Here is a 24,394-nt window from a genome sequence, read left to right as displayed (position 1 = left end):
CTCAATAATACGCAAAATATATATCTGCACAAAGTAACCTTATATCTCCCAACCGCACAAACACAATTTGTGCTGCTCCATATCCACCAAGAAGATCATCAAAGAATCAAGAACTAATCAACATCGATCGATCTGTTAAAAAAATGGATATGATTCCTCAATTGATGGAAGGCTCTTCAGCTTACGGAGGTGTCACAAACCTCAGCATCATCACAAACAACTCCTCCTCCGTCACCGGAGCCGCCGCAGCTGAAGCAACTCAACCACCGTCTTCCTCCTCCTCACCGTCGGCTAACTCAAGCCGTTATGAGAACCAGAAGAGGAGAGACTGGAACACGTTCGGGCAGTACTTAAGGAACCATCGGCCACCGCTTTCGCTTTCCCGATGCAGTGGAGCTCACGTGCTCGAGTTCCTCCGTTACTTGGACCAGTTCGGTAAGACAAAGGTCCACACCAACGTTTGTCACTTCTATGGACATCCTAATCCTCCGGCACCGTGTCCTTGTCCTCTACGACAAGCTTGGGGAAGTCTCGACGCGCTCATCGGTCGTCTTCGAGCTGCCTTTGAAGAGAACGGAGGTAAGCCTGAGACGAATCCTTTTGGAGCTCGTGCCGTTAGGCTTTACTTAAGGGAAGTTAGAGATATGCAGAGCAAAGCTAGAGGTGTTAGCTATGAGAAGAAGAAGCGTAAGCGTCCTCTTCCTCAGTCTTCTGCTTCGTCTTCCTCCGCCGTAGCTAGCCAGCAATTTCAAATGCTATCGGGTACTAGTTCTACTACTCAATTAAAGTTTGAGAAGTAATTAATTATAATAAAAATAAAATAAATGGAGTATTTTATGTAATCTGAAATGTGAATTCGTCTCTTTGTTATATGTTGATTTTAATTTTAGGTTATGTGTTCAGTTTTAGAAGAACTTAAGGGTTCTTTTGTTACTAGTGTATGTTGGGGGAAGGAAGGTAGGGTTTTCAATTTTTATTTATATCTAATAAAAGAGAAATTCACATGTATTTATGTGTATATATATATGAGTATCTATGTATCATAACTATCATCGTTATATTGGTCTTCTACTTTTTCTAAAACAGAGAGGTCTTAGGTTTACTTTAAAATCGTTTTATGGAGTATGATGATACTACAAGTCTAGAATGGTATTATTGATTTTCTTCTTTTGATGCAAAGCAGTGGTCGTTTTCTAAAAGTGACAGTGAACTAACAGTGGTCTTATAGTAGTTGACAGTGATTGCACTATCTATTTAAAATTCATGAAATTTTCTCCATGTTCAAATTCCCCTCAAAGATTTTATTTACTGACCTCGTTCCCACGCACTCACTAATATTCACATGCATATATACGTGGCGAGCTTCAGTAAATATATACGCTGTCGTAATTAATTTTGTTTCATCTCCAAACTTATTTTGGTGTTCATGTTTAAGTAGGTTTCATAGGTTTTTACTAGTGAGTGATATGTTCTCTCACATGTTTAACTGTTGTTAAAAGGAAATAAACAAAAAAATCCTTAAAATTTTCCACATTGATGTTTCTCAGTACATACTCTTTACTCAAGACGAACATTGTGCATGTCTGCTTTTAATTTGCATAAACCCTAGATTTTGTGGATATGGTAATTGATACTGTTGTATTTCAAATTTACTTATGGTAATTCGATGTTGTATAGATTTTTAGCCACTTAAGTATGTAATAACTACGGATGGGATGTAAAGAAATAAAAAGTATGAAATAACTACGGTTTTTACTTCTTACTAACATATGATATGATACCATTGTCAAGGGCCTCAAGGCCAACCAACAAGAAGAAAGACTAATTCGATGTTCTGATTTTACGTGATGTTTATAAGAGTGACGTACTTATGCTGTTGCAAAAATACTATATTATACATAATATTCATAATATATACATGACATTCTTACAGTATTGCATTCTTAATTTCTTAAAGTGATCTATACTTAATACTACTGTCATCATTGTTTAACACATGTTCATGTTATTAACAAAACAAAAAGATAGTTACCAGCGTAACTGATTATAGGGTTTACTTCCCTAATACAGAAAATTGCCTCATGATTGCTAGTTGCATGCAATTCTGAAACATAAAGATGCAATCTCTAGTTGTTGCAGATAGGATGACAACTTCTTCTAATAGCAATGCAGCATCATTTTGAAGTTAATTATTTGTAATCTTAAGAATAACGGAATTATATAATAACAAAATGATACCATATATCTAGCCAATTACATTAAGAAATAGCTTTTCAAATTTTTCTTTTTATTTATGCTATTCTAATGACGATACATAGAATATGTTTCCAAAGTCAAATGACTATGTAGCTAAATGATTTTGCTCCTCCATTATGCATATTGCCAGGTTCTCAATTAAACTGACACAGATAAATAAGGTCCACAAATCATATATTGTGATACATACTTGTAAATTGTGAAAATACTAAATCCTTTAAAAATTGTAGTTATGGTTGCTATAGTAAATTATATAGGTAGAGAGAGATTAAAGAGAGAGAAACACATCAGTTTTGTTGTTACTAAATATTTTTGCTGGTTTATTTTTGTGATGGGTATCTGATTTTTTTTTGTGGGTCATTTTCATAAAAGAAAATAAATTATTTGATAATTAAATGAAAAAAAAAACTGAAAATGACAACTACAACTTGAAAAAGTTTTGATTGGACACATTTTTAATTAATAAGTTATAAGTTTTGATCAATATAATTTTGATAGCGTCACACAACAATATGTCCAGCGGATGAAACAATCTTTGTCAAATTTGATAATCAAACAACGTATGTTATAGCATTTTTATAGTACCTTAAACCATATATGTAATACTTTTGGTACCTTGATATCTTCATTTGTGTACAGAGATGAAATATTAAAATCTCTTTTTAAAATGAAATAAAATAAAATAATACTTATTTTGGTACATTGTGTAGTGTTGCATCATTCATGAGTGTGTGTTAGAGGTAGAGCCAGAGTTCTGTCTCTCACTTGTCTTGTCTCTGTATGTTGTTCCTCGCAGAGCACTCGAAGACCCCCAACCCTTCAACTTTTATTGGTTCTTGTCAATTTCTGAGTTTACACATATTGTAAAATTCAGTTAAAATGATAAAGCAATTCTATAATTCTACATTTCAATTTCCCTTTACGTTTTGAAACCCACGGATTCATGAATCATTCAATGAAAAGGACTTGAATAACTTATCTCTTATATAGGAAATTATATCTGTTATATATTTCAATTATACTTTTCTTTGTGAAAATCCCCACTTTTTTCAAATCATGTTTCATCTTTGAATTTTTTCATATTAAAAAATGTAGACATTCTGCCCATTTTTTAATTAAGATATAATTAAGATGTCAATAATTACATATAAAGCTACTCCAAATATGAAAATTTCTTTCACACCTAATCAATTTTCTCTTGGGGTCAGTATCCCTTTTGACCCGACCGACAATGCTATTGAAAATTTGACAGTCTATAAAAGGTTTCTACTTTGAGCTAGAACAATGTTCTTGCACATATTTTTATGCATGACGTCGAAAAAAATAGTCTGAGTTTGTAATATACCTTTTTCAAATAAAAATAAAACTTTGTTCCAGTTACGTAGGGCACTAATATTGTGGATGTAATGTGATCGACAAGTATATATAACTCCATCCATCACTAACAAAGTATAAACTTCAAGACAACTCATTTTACGAGAATTTTCTACAACAATAATACTCAATTATGAGAATATAAGTGGGCATTAGCCATTAAGACCTTGGCCTTTCGACTAAGATATGGAATCATGGCCTTTCCATATATGGTTAGAACACAAGAAGGACCTTTCAAGAATCAACATCCACTTATTATACAGATTACGTAAGTTCCATCATAATTATATTCACATTTTTGGATTGATACGAATAACTCATTTAAAAGAAAGAAATAAAATTGAGGCGACAATCGACATTGAAACGAGAGGGTCCCCGAATTTTCCACATGATTCTCTTGTTTCATCATTACCCACCCAAAACCAATATTTAGTGAAACCCTTGTGAGACTCCACCACATATGCATTACTCCAAAATTAAACATCTCTTGCTTCTTCTTTAAGTAAAAATAAGCAAAAAAAAAGTATATATATTCAGAAAGAAATTGGAAATATATATGGAATCAAATGAACCAAATTGGATCTTAGTTCGGTTCAATTTGACTCAATATTTTTCTTGAAGTATAAGTCTTTGTTATTGGAAAGTTGATTTCTAAATCCATATGGAATTGTAAATTCTTAAAATCAAAATATATGGACTTTGAAATAATATGTTTTATCTTTTGATTTTGAAATAACATGTTTTATCCTTGGATTTAAATACTTATATTTTACACTTTCAAATCCATTCAAATCCATATAAAACATAATATGGATTTTGAAATCCAAAAACAAATCATTAAATGAATAAGATGAGATTTTAACAAGTATTTGTAAATCATAAAACCAATAACACGTAATTTTGATAAGTACTTTAAAATTAATAATTGAATAATACATGAATTTTGTTTGGGTTTCCAAATCCATTAAAATCATAGAACCAATAATCCTCTCTAAATATATGGAAGAGAGTATGAGCTTAAGAACTCTAAAATGTAAACAACTCTAAAGAACTCAATTTTTTTCTTAAGAACTCAATTGTTTTCTTAGTTCGGTGCAAGTATATATATTTTTAAACAACTCTAAAATGTAACATTAATAAGCTTTTTGATCAACTTCCTATGATTATTGACCGTATCCGTTATATATAACAAGTAGCTGAACATGAACATAAAAATGAATAAAACTTTTTTTTTTTTTTGAACAAAATCATAAAAATGAATAAAACAAGAATCCAATGTTACTCTTTAGTTTAGTCCAAATCAACAAGAAAGATACAAAAATATTATGAACCACTAAAAAAGAATAGAAATTATAGTATAAGTTGCGAAAAAAAAGAGACTATATAGTATAAGTTATGAAGCTCAAGGTGTAGTTACAGGTTCTTGAAGGGCAAGAGGAATGGCTGGTCTCCAAGTTGTTCCCTCAGGACTATCCATCAAAGCGATCCCAACAGATGCCAAATCTTTCCTAATTGCATCAGATCTTTCATATTCTTTATTCTTCCTTGCGTCTGTTCTCTCTTGCACTCTCTGCAACACATCTTCCTCTTTCAATCCAGCTCGCTTTAGTGCCTTCTCTTTTAGCTGATCAAGAACCTGGGGATTGGAGGAAACAGAACTGTTACAAAACACTAATAAAATGGTTAAAGAAGAAACGACATTGATGGGTGCCACTGGGATGTTCTGACTGGCTAAACTGGCTCAGCCTATATTGATCCCAACCCTGACTTTAATGTTTTCGGCCTGGCACTAAAATGGCGATGGGGTTGACGGGTTTAGGCTTTATATGTGCCGAGAATTTTTGCCTGCCACAACATCATTATTCTACAATAGTGGAAGCTATACCTCTGAGTAACTTGTTGGCATAATCCCTAAGATAGTAAGAACATCTCTGATTGTTGTCTCTAGAGCCTTAAGTGACTCTTCTCTTCTTGCTTGCTTTTTCCCCTGAAGTCAGCATATAAGATCAACTATATCATTAAACCAATTTTCGAAACATATAAACGTAAGAGCAGACGTTTATACATACCTTCCGGGTGTGAATGAGATCGTTGATAGTTTTCAATGGTTCTGACATTGCTGCCAGAGTTACGGGTGTGAGGAGATCATCAGACATCGAGGCAATAAACTCACTACGGAATGCGTTAATGGTTGTCAAAGTGTCTGAAGGAACAGAATCACTGTCAAATGTCAAAGCTTTCTCGCCTAAAACGCTTTCACAGTCGTGTAACGTCTGTCAATAAGCAAATGAGAATCATCTTCAAAGGATTGTAGTGAAGAAGAACATAATGATGTTCCCCAACGTAAAGCACCTTAGGCTTAATAAAACAAGAGAGGTACTCCAAAAATGCAGCTTTGCTACTAGCATAAACAGGTTTACCTGATAAATATAGAAAACGCGCTCCGAAGCACTCTCTAGGAGGAAATCAGAGTAATTGATAGGTGATCGATAGTGAGTACCCATTAGAAAAAGTCTCAGAGCAAGAGGATGATAAAGGTCTATAACCTGAACACGAAATTTACATATAAATGTTGGATATAAGAGGACAATAGCAAAACTAAAAAATGTTTACCTGTCTGATTGTGAAGAAGTTCCCCAAGGATTTCGACATCTTCTCGGAGTCAACAGTAACAAAACCGTTATGGATCCAGTAGCTGATGTTGCTGCTATCACAAGCAGCACAACTCTGAGCAATTTCATTTTCATGGTGAGGGAACACAAGATCCATTCCACCACCATGTATGTCAAAACTATAACCGAGATAAGCGGCACTCATCGCACTGCATTCTATGTGCCAACCGGGCCTTCCTCTTCCCCATGGACTCTCCCAAAAGGGCTCCCCTTCTTTAGCAGCCTACCCAAGAATTTGAAACTCTTTTAGGACTTCAATGAGAAAACCAGTATAAAATGTATGGTTAAAACGAAATTAAAATGCTTACTTTCCACAGAGCAAAATCTGCTGGATGTTTCTTCCTTGTGTCAACTGCGACTCTCTCGCCTGCACGGTTATCTTCTAATTTCCGTCCAGACAGTTTTCCATATGTTGGAAGTTTGTCGACTGAGAAGTAAATATCTCCATCAACTTTGTAGGCATAGCCATTATCAAGAATCTGAAGTGGAAAACATCGCATATGAATATATATATATCTTTAGCAATGTTTAGTAACATGAGGACAAAGTGGAGTACTTAAGGTCAAACCTGCTTGATCAGGTCGATGATTTGAGGTATATGATCTGAGACTCGTGGTTGGACAGAAGGATCTAGACACTGAAGCTGTTCCATATCTCGATTAAATTCCTCACAGAATCGTCTGCTCAAACTGATTGGATCTTCCCCTAATTCATTCGCTCGGGCAATTATCTACAAAATTTGAAAATTTCATGAGTCAGTTGGGAATCTAGCTTCAGCAGCTTCAACAAGACAAAGTGAAACTCTACCTAACAGAATCTCGCCAGAGAAAGATTAAGAAAACATAATACAGCGAGAGTTAAGGAAAATGACTAACTAGTTCTATGCTTCGAGCTGATGAATACACTATTTGTCTCTGTAAAGGTTATTCAAAGTTTGTGACACAACAGCAGGCAGATGAACGTAGCAATCAAACAGGCATATGTAAAAGGGCAGACACAGACAGAAAGGATAAAAACTAAGTGAACTCTTCCCTGACAAAAGACAAATACTGATCTTTTCCATTTTTGTATATTATAGGAAAACATTCCCACCACCCTCAAAACCAATAATTGTAGCTTTATAAATCGAAAAGTTCTAATGTAGCAATTTTGATGGCAAAAAGATCCATTCTTTTACACGCCTCTCACAAGTAAGTGACATGGACTAACAGTATTGGAGGAGACCCTGACAATAACATCAAACAGCTCCAAATGTCTCAACTGCTCAATCAATTCTTTTGGCGATTAGGATTATCACGTTTCTCGTGGATCAGAATTGTAGCCGCCAAGAAAAGAAATATCTTAAATGCAGTCCGGGAATGCAGTAACAGTACCACAAAACTCAATCTGAAGAGGTTCTCACATAAACAAACTCGCTTGAAGGAACTCAAGAAGCTTTCTCTAAACTTCTAAACAGAGCTTAAGTTGTATAAGAGGTTCTCACTAAAACTCCCCTGAAGGATGATAGCTATCTCTAAACTTCTAAAACAGAACTAAGTTGCACATGACGTTAAACCCTAAAGCAGTTCCTTTTGAAAAAAAAGATCTCACCTTGTCATCCACATCCGTGAAATTTCGAACATAAGACACTTCATATCCTAAATGCTTAAGGTACCTGCCTAACCCCCAATCAAAATCAAAAAAAAAAATCAAAACTTTACCATCACCCAATAACAAAACTAAAAGCTTCTTTTATCCAAGTCAATACCTCAAAAGAACATCAAACGTGACGTAGACTCGTGCGTGTCCAATGTGGCTAAGATCATAAGCTGTAACACCGCAAACGTACATTCCAACTTTACCTTCAACCTTAGGCTTGAACAGCTCCTTCTTCCTGCTCATCGTGTTGTGCAGCCACAGCTCCTTCTCTCCTGAAACCGAATCTCCACCGTCCGTTAGTGATGATGACAGAGCCGTGAAACATCGACGGGGTTGAGTTAACTTTTCAGGTTTAAAGAGAAATTGACTTCTGAATTGAGACTTGGGAAGAGAAGAGAAGCGTATTGGAGTAAAGGGTCTACATGATTTGAAGAGATTGAGAACAGAAGAAGCCATTGGTGTTGTGGAACGCTAACTAAAGCTCCTCCTCCCCCAAGAAGATGAAGCAATCGGATTAGATAAAGCGGCGAGGGATAAGCTTAAAACCTCTGATGAACTAATAACGGTTTTCGTAAACCGCTTTTATATTCCGGTTCGGTTTATTTATGATTTGGACTAATTGTGTGATACTGTGATTCATTAAAGTAGTGAAGGAACCCTTAAGACAACATCTTTGGACAAGTCCTATTAATCCTATTTATAAAATTTAGGTTAAAATTTTATGTAACAAAGAAAAACTAAATTTTGTTTTTGGACATTAATTGTGTAATTTAATGTTGTTTGAACTTAAACCAATCATAAAAAATTAGGTTAAAATTTTAGCCATTTTGTTCTCTCAACAAAATAAGAAGGATCAGTGATGAGCCTGGTCTAATTAAAATCCTTCGGAACCAAACCATGCATGTAACGGTTTGTATGAACTGACTTTAAATTTTTTTGTGTTTGGTTTAAAGTTCAAACAACAATAAATTACAACATATAGTTTTTCTTTGGTCATGAAATTTTTTATAGAGAACTCATAATGTCTAGCTTTTTGAATAACATATAGGATTAGTTATGACGTATGCATCCACAACGACCAAAAATCAAACTATTATCTATATTTTAAAACGTGAAAAATTGGCGACTAGTAATTAACAAAAAGATAATGTTTTAGACTTTTAGTGATGATGAAGTAAGAATTTTCTATTAAATTTCAAAGAATAAAATTGGTGTTATGTTACGTATGCGTACTCGTAAATTATAGTCGTTTAAACAACTCACGTTTTTATCATTATCACTTATTAAATCGTATGCTCTCAATTCAATGGTATATGAAGTAGGACCGGAATGGTATTATTGATGTTTTCGTATGTATACTTTTCATCTAATATCTGTTTTAAGAGTCTTTCACAATTTTTTATAAATAATGTCTACTGAAAGGTTTTATTTAAAGAAACGTTATAAAAGATTCTTATACTTTACATGCAAACGCGAATGACATGATACAAATTAATTAGAGAAAGAAGAAGAAAAAAGGACTTTTAAATTTATTCATTTGAGATTACAAAAAAGACTCTTTCAAAGTCTTAACGACAAAAACAGCACCAATTAAAATTAACAATCGGGTATGTCGGAAAATTCCTCAATTCTACGATTACTAGTGAAAAGCTCAAACCAAAACTCCATGTCATCATCATACAACTCCGAATTATTATAACTATTTATCTTAATATTCCTATCTAGCAATCCCTCCCAATCCTCCTCTATCTTCTTCTCCTTATGATTCGAATTATCTACCGATACGAAGTCCGACCAAAAGCTCTCATCTACCAAGGCAGAAATATCCTCGTACGACATAATATCGTTGTTGTTATCATTTGAAATATCAAACGTCGAAATGCTATTAGAAAACTGTTGCGGAGAGGTTGTCTCCACAATCATAGATTCTTTGTCTTCATCATGTGTGGTGGTCTCGTTAATTCCGTTAATGTCTTTGGTGTCTCCGCCATTGTTTTGTTTTTTGTTGACTCTCTTCTTCAAATGAGTGTGCCAAACATTTTTTATTTCATTGTCGGTTCGTCCCGGCAACTTTGCAGCAATCGCAGACCATCTAAATCAATAAGAAACAAACAATACTAAAACACTTTAAAAAAGTGTATCACATATAATATAGTATAGATTTCATCAATTTGTTACTTTAATATAATTTATACTGCTTTTTAGTTACAGCAGAAAACATGGGGATAGAAGAAAACAACAAAAACAAAAGCTAATACATGGCATATGTTTTGCATTGATCAAGGTGCAAATCTTTTCTAATAACATTAGGGAAGATCTTGTTTGTGTGTTTCTTAATATTAAATACTTTATGAAAACAAAACAATTAAGTAGTCTTTGGTTTGAGTCTGAGGAAATCACGGGTATGAATCTCCTCAGTCCCACGGTGTTAAAATATTTTGCAAATTGATATAAAAAAAAAAATCATTTTATTGTGCAAATTGTGGAACTGGTTAATGATTAAGTTTCTTAAAAGAAAGAAAAGAGAGAGACAAACCTGTTGCCCAAGCTTTCATGCAAATTGATGATAGTTTCTTCTTCTTGAGGAGTGAAATTGCCACGTTTGATGTCAGGTCTCAGATAATTGATCCAACGAAGTCTGCAACTTTTCCCACATCTAAGTAAACCTAATTGACAGAATTCAAAATTTCTTATACTCTTAAAAAAGATCAAAATTGCCCTTACATAACAAGAATTGTTTCTGATGTAAAGTGAAAGTTACCTGCGTGTTTAGGGAGAGCTCGCCAGTTAGAATGACCATAAAGATGAATATAGTTTATCAAGATTTGATCTTCTTCAGGAGTCCACGGTCCTCTCTTCATCCCCATTTTCTCACAACATGGTGCTCGTCCCATTTCTTTCTCTCCGTTGCACTCTCAAGAAAATAACACTAGAATAAAAAGAATTTGGTCTTCAGTTGAGTTAAATGATTAGAAAGGCCAAGTGTTGGGATGGGTATAGAGTTTTTATATGAGCCAAAGAAGCCAAATGCTTGAAGGAAGTTGCGATGTAGACGTTTAGCGTCTTATTATTATATTTATACACACACATATTATTATATAAACACAATGCAACCGTGGGACAACTCCAAGTTGAAAAAAAATTCTCATACTTTTGATCCAACACAGTCCAAAGTAATTTTCAACTTTTTTTTCCTTTTAACGTTTTTATAATGTATTTTGGTGACGATGATAATTAACCACAGGAGGTCCTGCTGTAGTAAAGACTGTAATGAGGTGTCATTTTTTGCAAAGTAAAAAAGTCTTTCGTGGTAATTTTTGTTTTTTTTTTTACGATTAATCATTGTAACTCAGTGGAAAATATAGTCTTTACTCTTTACTTATCATTAGATAAGGCCAAGACTCCTTAATTTGAGAAGAGGGCCTCCTGCATGTACTACATATTTGCGGGATTTTTTCATTTAAACAAACCAGCAATCTCAAGTCCCTCATGCTGCTATGTAAATTCGTTGACTAGGAATAGAAATGTTGGGGATAATTTTAAGTTCATCATCATGTATCAATGACGAATCATGTCACACGGCTATAACAAACTCACACATGAGTACATGATGTTCCGAGTAACTTCTATACATGGGGTGTCTCAAGTGACTCCAACCGTATCTTCTCTAATGCTGGTTTATCACTTTCTCGATGCCAACCTAGATGGTTAAAATATGACATGTATATAAAAGTAGAATGTTTATCTTTTATTCTTGTGAGAGGGTTTTTTTTCCTTTTTATTTAATTTATGTATGATTTCGTCAACCATTTATTTCGTTTATCGAAAGTAGAATTATGCACAGATTTAAGACGAAATGTAGATTTCTTGTGTCTAAGCAAATTTTGAAAGACTACTTTGTACAGGTAAAAAATTTGTTAGAATGACGACGTTATTTATGTTCAGATTCCAGTTTTTGCGTTTAAAACACATGATTCACAACTTTGTATTACCACCAACTATCACTTTTTGAATCTAAAAAGACATCACACCAAAAGCCAAAATTTATTATTTAGCTTATAGAATCATTACAACGAGACATATATTTTTTTGGTCATGATGATAAAAGTTATTGTTTGCAGATGTGACTATTGCACTTCGATAAATCTGCATAAAACAAAGATCCAGTGATGGGTTGTAACTATGCTACTTAACCAAACGGATTACTCTTAACAATTTATTATTAGATTGGATAAGGGTCGTCCTAAATTATTTGTAGGCCACTTTCAACAGTTTTACTATAAATGAAAAGCATATTATATGGTGAACAATAATTTTTTAAAAAGATTATAGACCCTAATCTTGAAAAAAAAAATCTGAAGAAATTTTCTTTTTTGAGTTGGGGCACTAACGACCCTAAAAATAGATTTGTATCGACATCAGCATGCATATATGTTTGTACACATATTCTGTTCACACTTGCTCCTCCAGTTCAAATATTTTTAGGAATAATTTTGTTGTTGTTGAATCAGTTGGTTCATGTTTTGGTCCAGATGTTTAGCATAGTGTGTTTGTACCCTGAGCTTGTCCCATATCTACTCTAGTCTGGTTCGGCTTGGATCACCGGGTTATAGAAAAATCAAAAATATATGAAAAAGAAGGCTAAATGAATAAAAAATTAGGGGAGAAAAAGAATAATAAGAAATTATGAAAGTTCAAATTATATACATAAAATGTCAAAGAAAGAGGCTCCTAGTGCTCAATTCCAATCAGATCATGGCCCTAAATTAATCAAACTTTTAATATCAATCAAGCTTGTTGGGTGACCTATAAGTCAATAAGAAACATTAAAAGTTCCATATTTTTTCTATGCGCATATATATTAAACACTGTTGTTCTTCTTTTCTTATTGTATATGATATACAATTATGAATATGATGAATAAAAAATAGATATGTAGAGCCAAAACAATCGTTGTGTCAAGATGGAAGGAAAAACCATAGACATCGAAGTAGGTACGTACGTAAAAGGGGTTCCTCTTTTAATTTTTTTAATATGATTCGTGATCATGTTAACCAAAAACAAAATTATGAAATTATGTATATAAAAGTTTGATTTGGTGACTCCACTTTTTGTTCGTTGTTTTGCCTCTATCTTTTTAAAATATATGTTAAATATGATTTGATACTCCATCTAGGTCACATTTCTTAAAGGTATTTATTATTACTTTGTAAATTGGTAAAATAATATCATATAGTCTACCAAAACGTTATTCGAAATAGTGAAATATCTTTATCTTTCTTACGGTATGTGATTACGTAAAACAGTCATAACCATGAGATCACAAAATGTATGAAATTGCCGTCAATGGATATTTAGTGATATGGAACCAATAATTACACATATGGTTCTTTCAATTGCACACTTTCACCATTTACAACTTTTACTTTAAACCACTATTTGTTTATCTCTGTCAAAAGCAACTTTGTATGCTGTTTTCAAGTTAAATGTATTTAGACCAAAATTAATTAACGTTAAAAAAAGAAGACTAAAACAAAACAAAGCAAAGATCATCGATATCTAATTCCATCATGACTAAGATCTTGCCCTTTTTCACAATTTTTTTTCTTTTCTTTCCGCTTTCTTTTCGAGGTTTTATTTTCTAATACAATGCTTAGTTATCTTCTCCAATTTGTGGAGTTATCATGTTTTTAATGCAAGTATTACTTGATACTTGATATATTCAAACCAATGTACAAATGGATCGTGACCTAACGAAATCTAGATTTGTGTGGGTCATATAAAATACTAACTTTGTCGCTTCTTTTGTTTTATTTTCCGGGGGTCGGCTGAGTTGCATTATTGATTATATACAATCATGCATATGTCAAAAAAAGAAAGAAGCCTTAAATTTCACTCTTTACTTTAATATTAAAATCGTGATAACTATCATCTTCAAATAGACCCAACTAGCTATTTTAGTCCCTGTACTCTAACTCTATTAATAAGACATCTCATATAATTATTGGAATGATAATTATTTTTGTCTTCTAATTATTTTTGATTTTGTAAATAACATAAATTATGTGGGTTTGACGCCGGATAGTGATTCACATCAATAATTATATCACAAAGCCACAAACCATTACATGTTTTATGTTTACAACGTCAAAAGATGAATATGTGTATAATTTCATCACCATATTTGAGAGCATTTCTAATTTTCTGAAAATACGTATAACTTTAATCTCAGTTAAGCAAACAAAGAAATGTACCTACTCTCAAACATCTTACATGGCGAGTTCAAGAAGATTAATAAATTACACTAGAACTGTATTTATGGTGTGACAACCAAGTCTTGACAACTATATCTCAAAATGTCCTCTTCTATCATGCGTTACGCAGAGGTCCAAATATGAAAAGGATAATACAGCCTCTTAAGTCTTACTGTCGCATGTATACAACTTGCTTTTGTTCTTTGCTATATCTTGGATTTTTGATATTAATGCAACATTTAGAAACCTACCCACAATAAACATTAGCTTGGGATCTACTCTGATTAACTGAACATCTCTTGCTCTATTAGACTCTTAAAATTTTATTATGTGTCCAGTATGGTTCAACCAGTTGAACAAACCAAATTTTACCCAAAAAGAAAAAAAAAAAAAAACAATCTGGTTTGAATCTTCTACCTTGATATTGTGATTATCTATTGAAAAAGAAAAACCAATAGACCCTTGTATAAGTTAGTTTGATAATTGCATTTATCAAATGTTATATTCAATAAAAGTAATACAGTACATACTTTGGAAAAAAATCATGTGTTAAAAAATATCCCAAAATGAGGACTAATGAGTCCAGGTCTAAGGAAAAAAAGAAGAGCCAGTACACATGATTTGACCATGGAAAATACATATCTAAACCACAAAAGAGATCAACTTTCTAACTTTATATAACTATATTTTCCTAAAAAGTATTAATCAGATTCCACTTTGATTGATTTATATGATAATAAAATATAGACTACAATGGCAAAACAAAAGTACAAACGAGGACAAGAACCGTACCTTCAAACTTTTGTTTCACCTAACAATCTCAATCTAGCCTATCCATCGAAGTCTTCAGTTGTGGATTCATGATCTGGACAAAGACTTCTTACGTCTACAAATTCGTGTTTACACTTGAAACAAAAGAATTACAATAACAATTTATCTGAAACTCGGGAGCTACCGAGCAAATCTTGTTCCCGTGCCATCGAGAAATCTATCAGTATACCATCCTTTCGCTTGCACTTGAGATAAAAATGGACTGAAGACATCGTTCATTCTCTCATATGCGTCTTGCAATATAATGTCATCAGGGTCATCGTACATCTTTTTCATTGACTTGGCATATGCTGCAACTAACCACCCTCGCAATGCGTCTTCGCCAGTTGCATCATGCTCTAAGACCATATCGGTACATGACTTTCCATGACTCAATAGAAACTTCTCTTCTACAAACACTTCTTTTAGTTTCTGCACCTCAGAAGGCTTCACAGCTTTATGGAGAGCCCTTCCCACTTTTACATTTCCTGCATCTTGGATTGGTCTCTCGGGGAACATCAGGTTTTCTTGGAATCTTAAGTCAGTAGGGCTTGGGACTTTACCCGTCTGAAACAGATTCAACAATACCTCTGATATAACTACGAGTATCAACAACATGGTTTAGGAGGATTGAACTAAAAGAAAATGGTATTTACCTTGAGAAAATTAGCCACGATCAAAGCAGTTCTCTGTGGATTTAGTGTGTTGATCGGTACCCCTCGCATTTGTTCTACAACGCTAAACACATGTACAACCGAAAGAATAGACCCAACCACCAACTGCAAAGAATAGCCTTTCCTAAGACAACCGAGTTGTAATCCAAAAACATATAGAAACTGCATTGTGTTTTCTGAAACAGAGAGTAATAGTCGAGAGGAAGGAAATTACCTTTCCTTCCATTGATGAACATATCGTGGAAGAAAGTTGAATTCCAATACCTATCCCGGCAACGTTAAAAAGAGTAGAGATAGCTTCTCCTTTGGCGAAAATGTCACTAAGATTTCCTTCTTTGGCAAAAGATGAATAGATTGGTAATCTTGTTGCCCTTGCTGCAACCGTAGCCATTCCCTATTTGAATCAAACAATGCCAGAAGAATGTAAAACATAGAAATGATTACAACTAATCAGTGAAAACTAATCAGCTTCACTGATTGTTTCATTAAAAGATGGTCTCTAGAAAGCTAATATATCTTATGTGTCTCTTGTTGAGGCAGCTGAGGAAGGCAGAAAAGGAACTGCTAAGAACAGTTTCACTTCAATCCCTTCTGGACAAAAGATTCATCCAGTAAGAGCTGATAGATTCTACCATAGGTTTAAGAAAGATATCTATACCTTAGCGAAATTCCCAAGACCAGCCATTTCAAGAAACAGATGTGGGCATAATGGAGAAATGAGTTCCAAACCAGTACCAATATCGTAGAGCACGTCAGCTGAAAAAACGAATAACTACATTCAATGGTTGATGCTGTGAAGACATCAGCAGAAACATGTAGCTAACGAATAAGGCATACCCAGTACCCTCCAACGTTTAGGCTCAGAGTCCATTCTTGCACCCAAATTGCTACAAATCAGCTTTCCCACATGCTGCATCCCATCCTTCAAAATCTATTAAAACCAATAAAAGTTAAAACAAGATTATAACTTACAGTTAAGCACAGAACAAGCCAACAAACAAACAAATTCGAGATGGTAACATACCCAGCTAACAACAGTTGCTTGAGCCGGTGTAGGCCGCAAGCCTGCAGCAAATAGCAGTGACTGCAAAGGAGCAAGACAAAAAGCTATATATCCATGTTAAAACCTCCATTGCAACAAACTCAACTAAACAATTGCAAAATTCTTTGCCAAATCAATAATAATCAAATCTGAAGAAGACCTGAGTCGATAACACAGATAACGCTGCACTTGATAGATGCTGAAGTGCTCGAAACTGTGTGTACCTTAGATACCCTTCATTCACACTGTACAAGAAAAAAAGATTCAATGGTTAAAAAAAAAACACAATCTTTAAAAAAAACAAAAAGTTTCAATTTTTTTGAGTTCCACCTGTATGGATATCCAGAAGGGAAGAACTTATTAAGGAAGGATTCAACCATTTTCTGAGGAACAGGTCTTGCATCATCAACAACTTTCATCTAACGAAACAAACCCAATTCATTATAATTCACTTTTACGAATTCTCCAAAACAGAGAGCTGAAGTGATTGGGAGAGAGAGAGAGAGATTTACAGAGAGGTGGCCGTCGGATTCGAAGTGGAAATGGTGAGAGACAGAATCAGAATTCTCGAACCAGTAAACGGGAATGTCTTCAGGATTCTTCTTCGCCATTACTGGCTCTTCCTTCTTTATCAACTTCACCTTCTCCTGCTTCGTTTCCACCCACAAGTTACCCAAATCGTTCAATTAAGTTGGAGAATCGTAAATGAGACAGATACCAAAGAAAAGGAATTACAAAACCCTACCAGAAACTGCATCTTTGAGACACGACGGCACGGAGGAGTCGCCGGAGTTCCAAAGTGAACCACCGCAGCAGCTGTAATCGTCTAGAAAAAGAGATGATACTAAACACGACGTCGTTTTTCAAGTTCCGTTTCGAGGCCCAAATAATAGAATAATGGGCTGAAGAAAGGCCCAATAGTGAAAGATACGCGGCGACAAGAGATGGGGGGGGGGGGGGGGGGGGGGTCAAGAAGAAGGAGGAAGACGACCTCTCTCTCTCACGCGTTGATCTAACGCCACCGCCCACTTCTACTTTTCTTCTGCAACACCCAATTCAAAAACCAAACTAATTGGTTAAGCAAAAAAGTGTGCACAAAAGAGCAAAGCGACGCATCTGATTACTTTGTTTCCGGGATTTTGATAAATTCCGGATTCGTCTTCGTCTCTCAAAAACCCCAGATTCTCTCACTTGCTCTGAAGAAAGCAGAATCAAAATCATGTCTTTCAGATCACTTAGCAGGGTAAGTAATCACAAAAAAACTCTCCTTTTTTTAATTTTCCAGTAGAATTCTTTGATAAAAATCGTGTCTTTACAAAAATTTCAAATGGAATAAGACTCTTTCTCGCATGCATCTTCACTCTTCGTTTCTATGAGAAAAGTTTTTTTAAAAAATGATTTTGATGAAAGCCCATCTCCATTTAGATCACTATGAAGTCATTTAGATGATTGAACTTAGTTTTAAGACTGGATTGTGATATTAAAAAATCGAATCTTTTTGGTATGGGTTTGATATTTTTGATAATGTGCAGCCAAATGCAAGATCTGGAATGGGTGTTGCAGATGAGAGCAAAACAACATTTCATGAGCTTCAGAGGAAAAAAACTCATCGCTACGTCGTCTTCAGGATCGATGAATCCAAGAACGAAGTCGTAGTTGAGAAAACTGGCAACCCTGCTGAGAGCTACGATGATTTCTTAGCTTCACTTCCTGATAATGACTGCAGATACGCTGTTTATGACTTTGATTTCGTCACTTCTGAGAATTGTCAAAAGAGCAAAATCTTCTTCTTTGCTTGGTTGGTTTTGATTGATTACCTCTAAGAAAAGTTTGAGACTTTTTGATGATGATGATGAGTTCAAAGCTAAAGATTATGATTGGGGACTTTTTTTTTTTTTATAATGTTTTGTAGGTCTCCTGAGACTTCTCATATTAGAGCGAAGATGCTTTACTCGACTTCTAAAGAACAGTTTAGGAGGGAGCTTCATGGGATTCACTATGAGATTCAAGCTACTGATTCTACTGAGGTTGATCTTGAAGTGTTGCGCGAACGAGCAAACTGAGCGAAATAAAATTGTCTCTTCTCAAAACTTATGGTAATGTAATGAATAATCTCGATGACTATCCGAATTTTTTCGTATTCTCGTGGATGGATTTGTGTAAACTCTCACAGTTTCATGTTCTATATTAACTGTCAATGTCAGTAAATGTTTCAAGATTGATTGCACATAGCTTAAAAACCTCAAGTAACTTAAACTGTAAACAAAGTTTTTAGATACCAAAGAATGTTGTGAATCGGTGATGAGTCTGATGACATAGAGCAGCCTGATGACGAAAGGTTCTTCACTTAATCAAAGACTTCATAGTTAGCAATTTCTTTGATATGTGTAATATGTTGATTTCTCCATAAGTTTATGTTTGTGGTTGTAGCCATCTAGAGTAACATCAATTGTGTGTGGACTTGGTCGCAAGTTTTGTGAAAAAATGACTTCACTACCCTTGGCCGTTTAGGAGATTTCGAGTGGGGAGATTGCATGACCCAACTGAAATCCTCAATTATATAATTTTAAAAGCCATTATCATATGTTTAATTAGCTAATCTCATATTAACAGCAACTGTTATTGTTTATCTTTCATCTTACCATTAGGTTAGGTAGGTCCATTCCCCTTAAGTTATCATCATCATTTATCCACTATTTGTTCCACATTGGGGAACATTTTGTAATAAAATGTGGAATTAGAAGGAAAATAAATCTTACTTCCAACATATTTCATTAGTTTTTTTTGTAATTTTTATTGCTCCAAACTATACCTGATAAATCTTTCTTTCTCATTTGAATAATTCGTTTATATTAAAGGGAGAACAAAAAAAAGAAAAAAGAGCAGAAAATAAATTGTTTCCTCTCTGTCTTCCAAGTATATAGTTGAGAGAGAGCTGTCCAAAAACAAAAACAAACACGTCCAAAAAACTCTCTCTTGTGGGAACAAGAAAGACCCAAAAGACACAAACACACCCAAACTCCCCATCAAACAGAAATAAAGCATACCAAAAAAGCTTCTCTTTTTATCTTCTTTCTTAACTATTGAGTTTCAAATGTTGAAATGATCTTTGAAGGTGTGAATCAGGAAATTTATGAAACATAGTTTGTGGTTTACTTAAGCTTTCAAGGACTACAAAGAAGGAGAGAAGATCATCATCATCAAACTCTGGTAATGAGAGCATTTCAATAACTAAAGTCCAAATTTGAATCAATACTACAAATGTTAGAGAAGAGATGATATCAAACACACACAAAAAGCACTTATTTTTTTCCAATCTAAAAGAAATGAACTGAAATGGATTAGTTTGAGATTAGGTTTGGTAATATGCTTTTGTCTTTAATGAGTTGTTATGGTGGTGGAATTTTTTTTTTTTTTTTTTTTTGGTTGCAGCAAGATCAGTTGAGAAATGAGAATGTATGAAGAAAGTTCATGTTTTGATCCTATACCAACGGTGGAAGCAATGATGGACAACAACGGTGGTGGCTTCTGTGAGGCGGAAACAACTTTTCCGGTAAGCCACCAGTACCAACCACCGCTTGGAAGCACAACAAACAGCTTTAACGATGATCTTAAGCTACCAACAATGGAGGAGTTCTCTGTTTTCCCTTCTGTTATCTCTCTCCCTAATTCAGAACCTCAGAACCAAAGCAACAACAACAACCATATGATCAACCAGATGATTCAAGACTCGAATTGGGGTGTTTCTGCAGACAACTCTGGATTCTTCATGAACACGTCTGATCCAAACACAACATCAACTCAACAAATCCCTGATCTTCTCAGTCTCTTGCATTTGCCTAGATGCTCAATCCCATTACCAAGCTCGAACCTATCGGACATAATGTCGGATTCTTGCTTTGCGTATGACCCCCTTTACCACTTAAACCTTCCTCCACAACCTCCATTGATCCCTGCTAGTGACTACTCAGGGTTCTTGCTTGGAATTGATACCAATATTACTACTCAAAGAGACGATGATTCAAATGTTGGGAATGAGATTAACATTGATAGCGGAATCATCGAGTTTAGTAAAGAGATTAGGCGTAAAGGAAGAGGAAAGCGAAAGAACAGACCTTTTACAACAGAGCGTGAGCGAAGATGTCACTTGAATGAGCGGTACGAGGCCTTGAAACTGCTCATTCCTAGCCCTAGCAAGGTTAGTTATTACTTACTACTTACGAAAAGAGTCTTTCTTATTATAGTTTTCACTCAATGTCTCTTTGCTAAATTTATATAATCTCTTTGTTTTAGGGAGATAGAGCATCAATTCTTCAAGATGGAATCGATTACATCAACGAGCTACGCAGAAGAGTAAGCGAGCTTAAGTATTTGGTAGAGAGAAAAAGATGTGGTGGGAGACACCAGAACAATGAAGTAGACAACAACAACAACAACTTGGATGGTCAGAATGATGAAGATGATGTTGATGATGAAAACATGAATAAGAAGCCCGAGAGCGAAGTAACGGATCAGTGTTCAAGCAACAACTCGCTGAGATGTTCATGGCTGCAGAGGAAATCAAAAGCAAGTGAAGTTGATGTTAGGATTGTTGATGATGAAGTAACAATCAAAGTTGTCCAGAAGAAGAAGATCAACTGTTTGTTGCTTGTCTCCAAAGTACTTGATCATCTTCAGCTTGAGCTTCACCATGTTGCAGGTGGACAGATTGGTGAGCATTACAGTTTCTTGTTCAACACCAAGGTCAGTGATCATCGATGAATATATATAACCAACCTTTGATTTATGGATTTGAATATATATTGTTTGGAATGAGTTTTGGTGATAATCATTGAAATAAAATGCAGATATATGAAGGATCAACAATATATGCAAGTGCAATAGCAAACAGAGTGATTGAAGTTGTGGATAAACACTACATGGCTTCTCTTCCCATCAATAACTATTAAAATAATAGGCTAACTTAAATGTATCTTCTGACCCTTTTTTTATTTTCTAATCCATGTTTACTCATTTGCAAAACCAAATAAAAACTCATTTTGGAGCCAAATTTAAGTTTCCTAGTTTGGATTTCTTTTAATTAATATAAAATGTATTCTCCATTGTGTTCTCCATTTCTTCTACACCATTCTCTATATTACTGGTAAAGGAAATGATACACAAGTATTGATGATGAACCAGATCATAGTCATGCTTCGATCCCTCCATAGTCCATACTTTTATAGGTCTCTCTATTAATCATATAAAAAGCCTAGACAATCCCAAGTTATAAGAGATATCTCATACTTGTTAGAAATTTTGTAACGCTTTGGTGATAGGTTTTGGCAGAACCAGGTCAGAGTTTTTAAGTAGAGTTTGTAATCGACAAAGTGCAAACCATCTAAGCGGTTAAGCGTTTAAAAAACATTGTTATGTCGATTACTTTAACGATCTCCTTTAAAAACAGATAAACCAAATTGTCTGGTCCGGCACAACATTTCAAGTTTACGTACAAATCTACTTTAAAAATTGATACAAACATGCTTACGAATCTTAAGATAGTATACGGTTTGGAAATAGGATGGGGACAGTAGCAAACTAGCAGTGTACGATAGAGGTAGGTGACCAGAATTTTTTCAGTTTCAAATCAAGGAGTTACGAGATTGTCCCTGATTACTTTTGGGTTGTGGGACCTACCCACTCATCTTCTCTCAAACAAACCCACTTTCTTTGCTATAAACAGATATGGCATGATCTAACCACAATTGTTCATAATTTCTTTTCAATTTTGATAAAAGGAAGTTAAAAAAAAAAAATTCAACATCAAGTTTAACCGATCCGAAATCAACACATCTATATAGATAAATGAAACTACAGTTTGGCACTTTTGGAAAAAGAAATTAAAATGGGGTATTTTGAGGAATTCCAAAATATCTTATTATATAAACTTTGATGTCAAAGTTACACATTAACAAGATCGTGACATGTGTCAAATATATTGACTAGATGTTGACATATGTCAAAAAAACATATATTTTTTAATAAAACGTAGTAAGACATCTAATTATATTTACAAAATTTTACATGTTTATATTTTAAAATTTTTATTTTTCTAAATCAAAAAAAGGAAAACTAACAAAATCAATATATTTTCTATTGTATGCTAATTATATATACGTGTGTTCTCAATAAAATTTGACATGTGTAAGCAAAAACTTAATTTATTAATCATGGATATTAATCAATAAATAATGAATAATAAAGTTAAAAAGAATAACGTAAGTTATTTAACATAATTTTAGTCGGATATAAATTGTATTTCTCGTTGTAATATAAATTTTTATTGTAAGTAAGTACACAAAACCTTGAAAGAATAATGAACTTAAAAAGAAAATTTTTTAATACATGATGTGTATTAGTATAGTTTTACATGTTTTATTTCAAAGATTTTAATGCATATAGTAATATGAGAAACCTGAAAAAAAAATATAGAATTGAGTTTGTAGGAATGAATTTTTGGTTAATTGATGAAAATTGGCAAAAGTATTACTTATGAAATTATGACATAGAAGAATAATATTTTGGATATTTTTGGATTTCAAAAATTTTTGTGGATATTAACTGACTTTTTTACTGATTATTTTTATAGTTAAATTTCAAATACTAACCAATATACTTATTATCTCATATGATGCCCATATTATTATTTTTTATTAAAATTTTAACTCTAATCTATGAAGAAGTGAATTATGGTTTTACGATGAAATAGATAGTTAAATGTGATTAGTAAACTGAATGTCTAACTATGAAATTTATTTTAGATTTAAAATTTTTCAAATATTAATATGTATCATTTAAAAAAAATTATTTAAGAATATTAGTAATATTTTTATGTTTGATTTTATAATTTCAACACATGTATTTTTGCAATGCATATGTTGAAACATAAGATCATTTGAAATAAATTATAATTTATAGGAATGAATCTTCAGTTATTTGATAAGAATGTTTCTATATCTTTATATGTTAATGCATGTAGTAATATGAGAAACATGAAAAAAACATAAAAATTGAGTTTGTATGAATGAATTTTTGGTTAATTGATAAAAATTGATAAAAGTATTACTTATGAAATTATGACGTATAGAACAATAATGTTTAGGATATTTTTGGATTTCAAAAATTTTGTGGATATTAACTGACTTTTTTACTGATTATTTTTATTGTTCAATTTAAAATACTAACCAATATACATATTATGTCATATGATGCTCATATTATTTTTTATTAAAATTTTAACTATAATCCATGAAGAAGTAAATTATGGTTTTATGATAAAATAGATAGTTAAATGTGATTACTAAACTGAATGTCTAACGATGAAATTTATTTAAGATTAAAAAAAATTCAAATATTAATATGTATCATTTAAAAAAATTTCATTTAAGAATATTAATAATATTTTTTATGTTTGCTTTTACAATTTCAACACATGTATTTTTGTAATGCATGTGTTAAAGCATAAGATAACTTGAAATAAATTATAATTTATAGGAATGAATCTTCAGTTATTTGATAAGAATGTTTCTATATCTTTATATATGTTTTTATTTTATAAATTTCACTCATTTAAAATTGATTATGACATGAGGTAAAATTAGTACTTATGAGATAGCAACATAACAAATATATCTT

The 24,394-nt window shown here is 33.4% G+C and overlaps 6 protein-coding genes across 10 annotated transcripts; 3 read left to right on the top strand and 3 right to left on the bottom strand.

Moving 5' to 3' along the window:
• LOC104786505 (protein LIGHT-DEPENDENT SHORT HYPOCOTYLS 3) lies at positions 1–1,008 on the top strand. The gene has a single exon (XM_010511930.3). It carries the CDS (start codon positions 144–146, stop codon positions 798–800), a length of 657 nt encoding a protein of 218 aa, XP_010510232.1. The 5' UTR covers positions 1–143; the 3' UTR covers positions 801–1,008.
• A 3,878-nt stretch (positions 1,009–4,886) lies between these two features.
• On the bottom strand, positions 4,887–8,576 carry LOC104786503 (cysteine--tRNA ligase, chloroplastic/mitochondrial). 3 transcript variants are annotated; one of them, XM_010511928.3, is made up of 9 exons: positions 8,050–8,576; positions 7,893–7,956; positions 6,871–7,032; positions 6,611–6,781; positions 6,244–6,525; positions 6,051–6,176; positions 5,700–5,903; positions 5,516–5,617; positions 4,887–5,266 (listed from the first exon to the last, which is right to left on the bottom strand). In XM_010511928.3, exons 1-9 carry the CDS (start codon positions 8,394–8,396, stop codon positions 5,033–5,035), a joined length of 1,692 nt encoding a protein of 563 aa, XP_010510230.1. In that variant the 5' UTR covers positions 8,397–8,576; the 3' UTR covers positions 4,887–5,032. The 3 variants fall into 3 exon arrangements, with proteins under 3 accessions (XP_010510230.1, XP_010510231.1, XP_087306010.1); XM_010511929.3 differs by having other exon boundaries at positions 7,893–7,960; positions 8,050–8,468; XM_087449884.1 differs by lacking the exon at positions 7,893–7,956 and having other exon boundaries at positions 8,050–8,456.
• An 872-nt stretch (positions 8,577–9,448) lies between these two features.
• On the bottom strand, positions 9,449–10,990 carry MYB14 (myb domain protein 14). Its single transcript, XM_010511927.3, has 3 exons — positions 10,702–10,990; positions 10,477–10,606; positions 9,449–10,032 (listed from the first exon to the last, which is right to left on the bottom strand). Exons 1-3 carry the CDS (start codon positions 10,832–10,834, stop codon positions 9,537–9,539), a joined length of 759 nt encoding a protein of 252 aa, XP_010510229.1. The 5' UTR covers positions 10,835–10,990; the 3' UTR covers positions 9,449–9,536.
• Positions 10,991–14,895: 3,905 nt separating this feature from the next.
• On the bottom strand, positions 14,896–17,598 carry LOC104786501 (protein root UVB sensitive 2, chloroplastic). 3 transcript variants are annotated; one of them, XM_010511926.2, is made up of 10 exons: positions 17,466–17,598; positions 17,233–17,367; positions 17,051–17,139; positions 16,881–16,965; positions 16,703–16,762; positions 16,516–16,609; positions 16,337–16,434; positions 15,893–16,072; positions 15,661–15,783; positions 14,896–15,571 (listed from the first exon to the last, which is right to left on the bottom strand). In XM_010511926.2, exons 1-10 carry the CDS (start codon positions 17,475–17,477, stop codon positions 15,146–15,148), a joined length of 1,302 nt encoding a protein of 433 aa, XP_010510228.1. In that variant the 5' UTR covers positions 17,478–17,598; the 3' UTR covers positions 14,896–15,145. The 3 variants fall into 3 exon arrangements, with proteins under 3 accessions (XP_010510228.1, XP_010510227.1, XP_087306011.1); XM_010511925.3 differs by having other exon boundaries at positions 17,233–17,370; positions 17,466–17,585; XM_087449885.1 differs by lacking the exon at positions 17,466–17,598 and having other exon boundaries at positions 16,703–16,785.
• A 212-nt stretch (positions 17,599–17,810) lies between these two features.
• Positions 17,811–18,940, top strand: LOC104786500 (actin-depolymerizing factor 6). Its single transcript, XM_010511923.2, has 3 exons — positions 17,811–17,963; positions 18,253–18,518; positions 18,633–18,940. The coding sequence occupies exons 1-3, from the start codon at positions 17,940–17,942 to the stop codon at positions 18,781–18,783; spliced, it is 441 nt and encodes a 146-aa protein (XP_010510225.1). The 5' UTR covers positions 17,811–17,939; the 3' UTR covers positions 18,784–18,940.
• A 729-nt stretch (positions 18,941–19,669) lies between these two features.
• LOC104786499 (transcription factor bHLH91-like) lies at positions 19,670–21,770 on the top strand. The gene is made up of 4 exons (XM_010511922.3): positions 19,670–19,930; positions 20,153–20,918; positions 21,014–21,463; positions 21,568–21,770. Exons 2-4 carry the CDS (start codon positions 20,169–20,171, stop codon positions 21,667–21,669), a joined length of 1,302 nt encoding a protein of 433 aa, XP_010510224.1. The 5' UTR covers positions 19,670–19,930; positions 20,153–20,168; the 3' UTR covers positions 21,670–21,770.
• The last annotated feature ends 2,624 nt before the right edge of the window (positions 21,771–24,394 follow it).

This window comes from Camelina sativa, chromosome 5 (genome assembly GCF_030686135.1).
Source record: "Camelina sativa cultivar CO46 ecotype springtype chromosome 5, ASM3068613v1".
In the NCBI taxonomy this organism is placed as follows: domain Eukaryota; kingdom Viridiplantae; phylum Streptophyta; class Magnoliopsida; order Brassicales; family Brassicaceae; genus Camelina; species Camelina sativa.
This window is presented reverse-complemented; position numbering and strand designations above follow the sequence as displayed.

Coding starts and splice junctions, on each gene's coding strand:
- LOC104786503 (XM_010511928.3), bottom strand. CDS start 8,396: ATGGCTTCTTCTGTTCTCAATCTCTTCAAATCATGTAGACCCTTTACT. Junction 7,957..8,049: donor ACGTTTGATGTTCTTTTGAG/GTATTGACTTGG, acceptor GGGGTTAGGCAG/GTACCTTAAGCATTTAGGAT. Junction 6,177..6,243: donor ACTTCTTCACAATCAGACAG/GTAAACATTTTT, acceptor TTTCGTGTTCAG/GTTATAGACCTTTATCATCC.
- LOC104786501 (XM_010511925.3), bottom strand. Junction 16,763..16,880: donor TATCTGTGTTATCGACTCAG/GTCTTCTTCAGA, acceptor GCTCCTTTGCAG/TCACTGCTATTTGCTGCAGG. Junction 15,784..15,892: donor GTTCATCAATGGAAGGAAAG/GTAATTTCCTTC, acceptor TATTCTTTGCAG/TTGGTGGTTGGGTCTATTCT.
- LOC104786500 (XM_010511923.2), top strand. CDS start 17,940: ATGTCTTTCAGATCACTTAGCAGG. Junction 17,964..18,252: donor CTTTCAGATCACTTAGCAGG/GTAAGTAATCAC, acceptor GATAATGTGCAG/CCAAATGCAAGATCTGGAAT. Junction 18,519..18,632: donor AAAATCTTCTTCTTTGCTTG/GTTGGTTTTGAT, acceptor AATGTTTTGTAG/GTCTCCTGAGACTTCTCATA.
- LOC104786505 (XM_010511930.3), top strand. CDS start 144: ATGGATATGATTCCTCAATTGATGGAAGGCTCTTCAGCTTACGGAGGT.
- LOC104786499 (XM_010511922.3), top strand. CDS start 20,169: ATGAGAATGTATGAAGAAAGTTCATGTTTTGATCCTATACCAACGGTG. Junction 20,919..21,013: donor TCATTCCTAGCCCTAGCAAG/GTTAGTTATTAC, acceptor TCTTTGTTTTAG/GGAGATAGAGCATCAATTCT. Junction 21,464..21,567: donor GTTTCTTGTTCAACACCAAG/GTCAGTGATCAT, acceptor AATAAAATGCAG/ATATATGAAGGATCAACAAT.
- MYB14 (XM_010511927.3), bottom strand. CDS start 10,834: ATGGGACGAGCACCATGTTGTGAGAAAATGGGGATGAAGAGAGGACCG. Junction 10,607..10,701: donor AGCTCTCCCTAAACACGCAG/GTAACTTTCACT, acceptor TCTGTCAATTAG/GTTTACTTAGATGTGGGAAA. Junction 10,033..10,476: donor CATGAAAGCTTGGGCAACAG/GTTTGTCTCTCT, acceptor TTATTGATTTAG/ATGGTCTGCGATTGCTGCAA.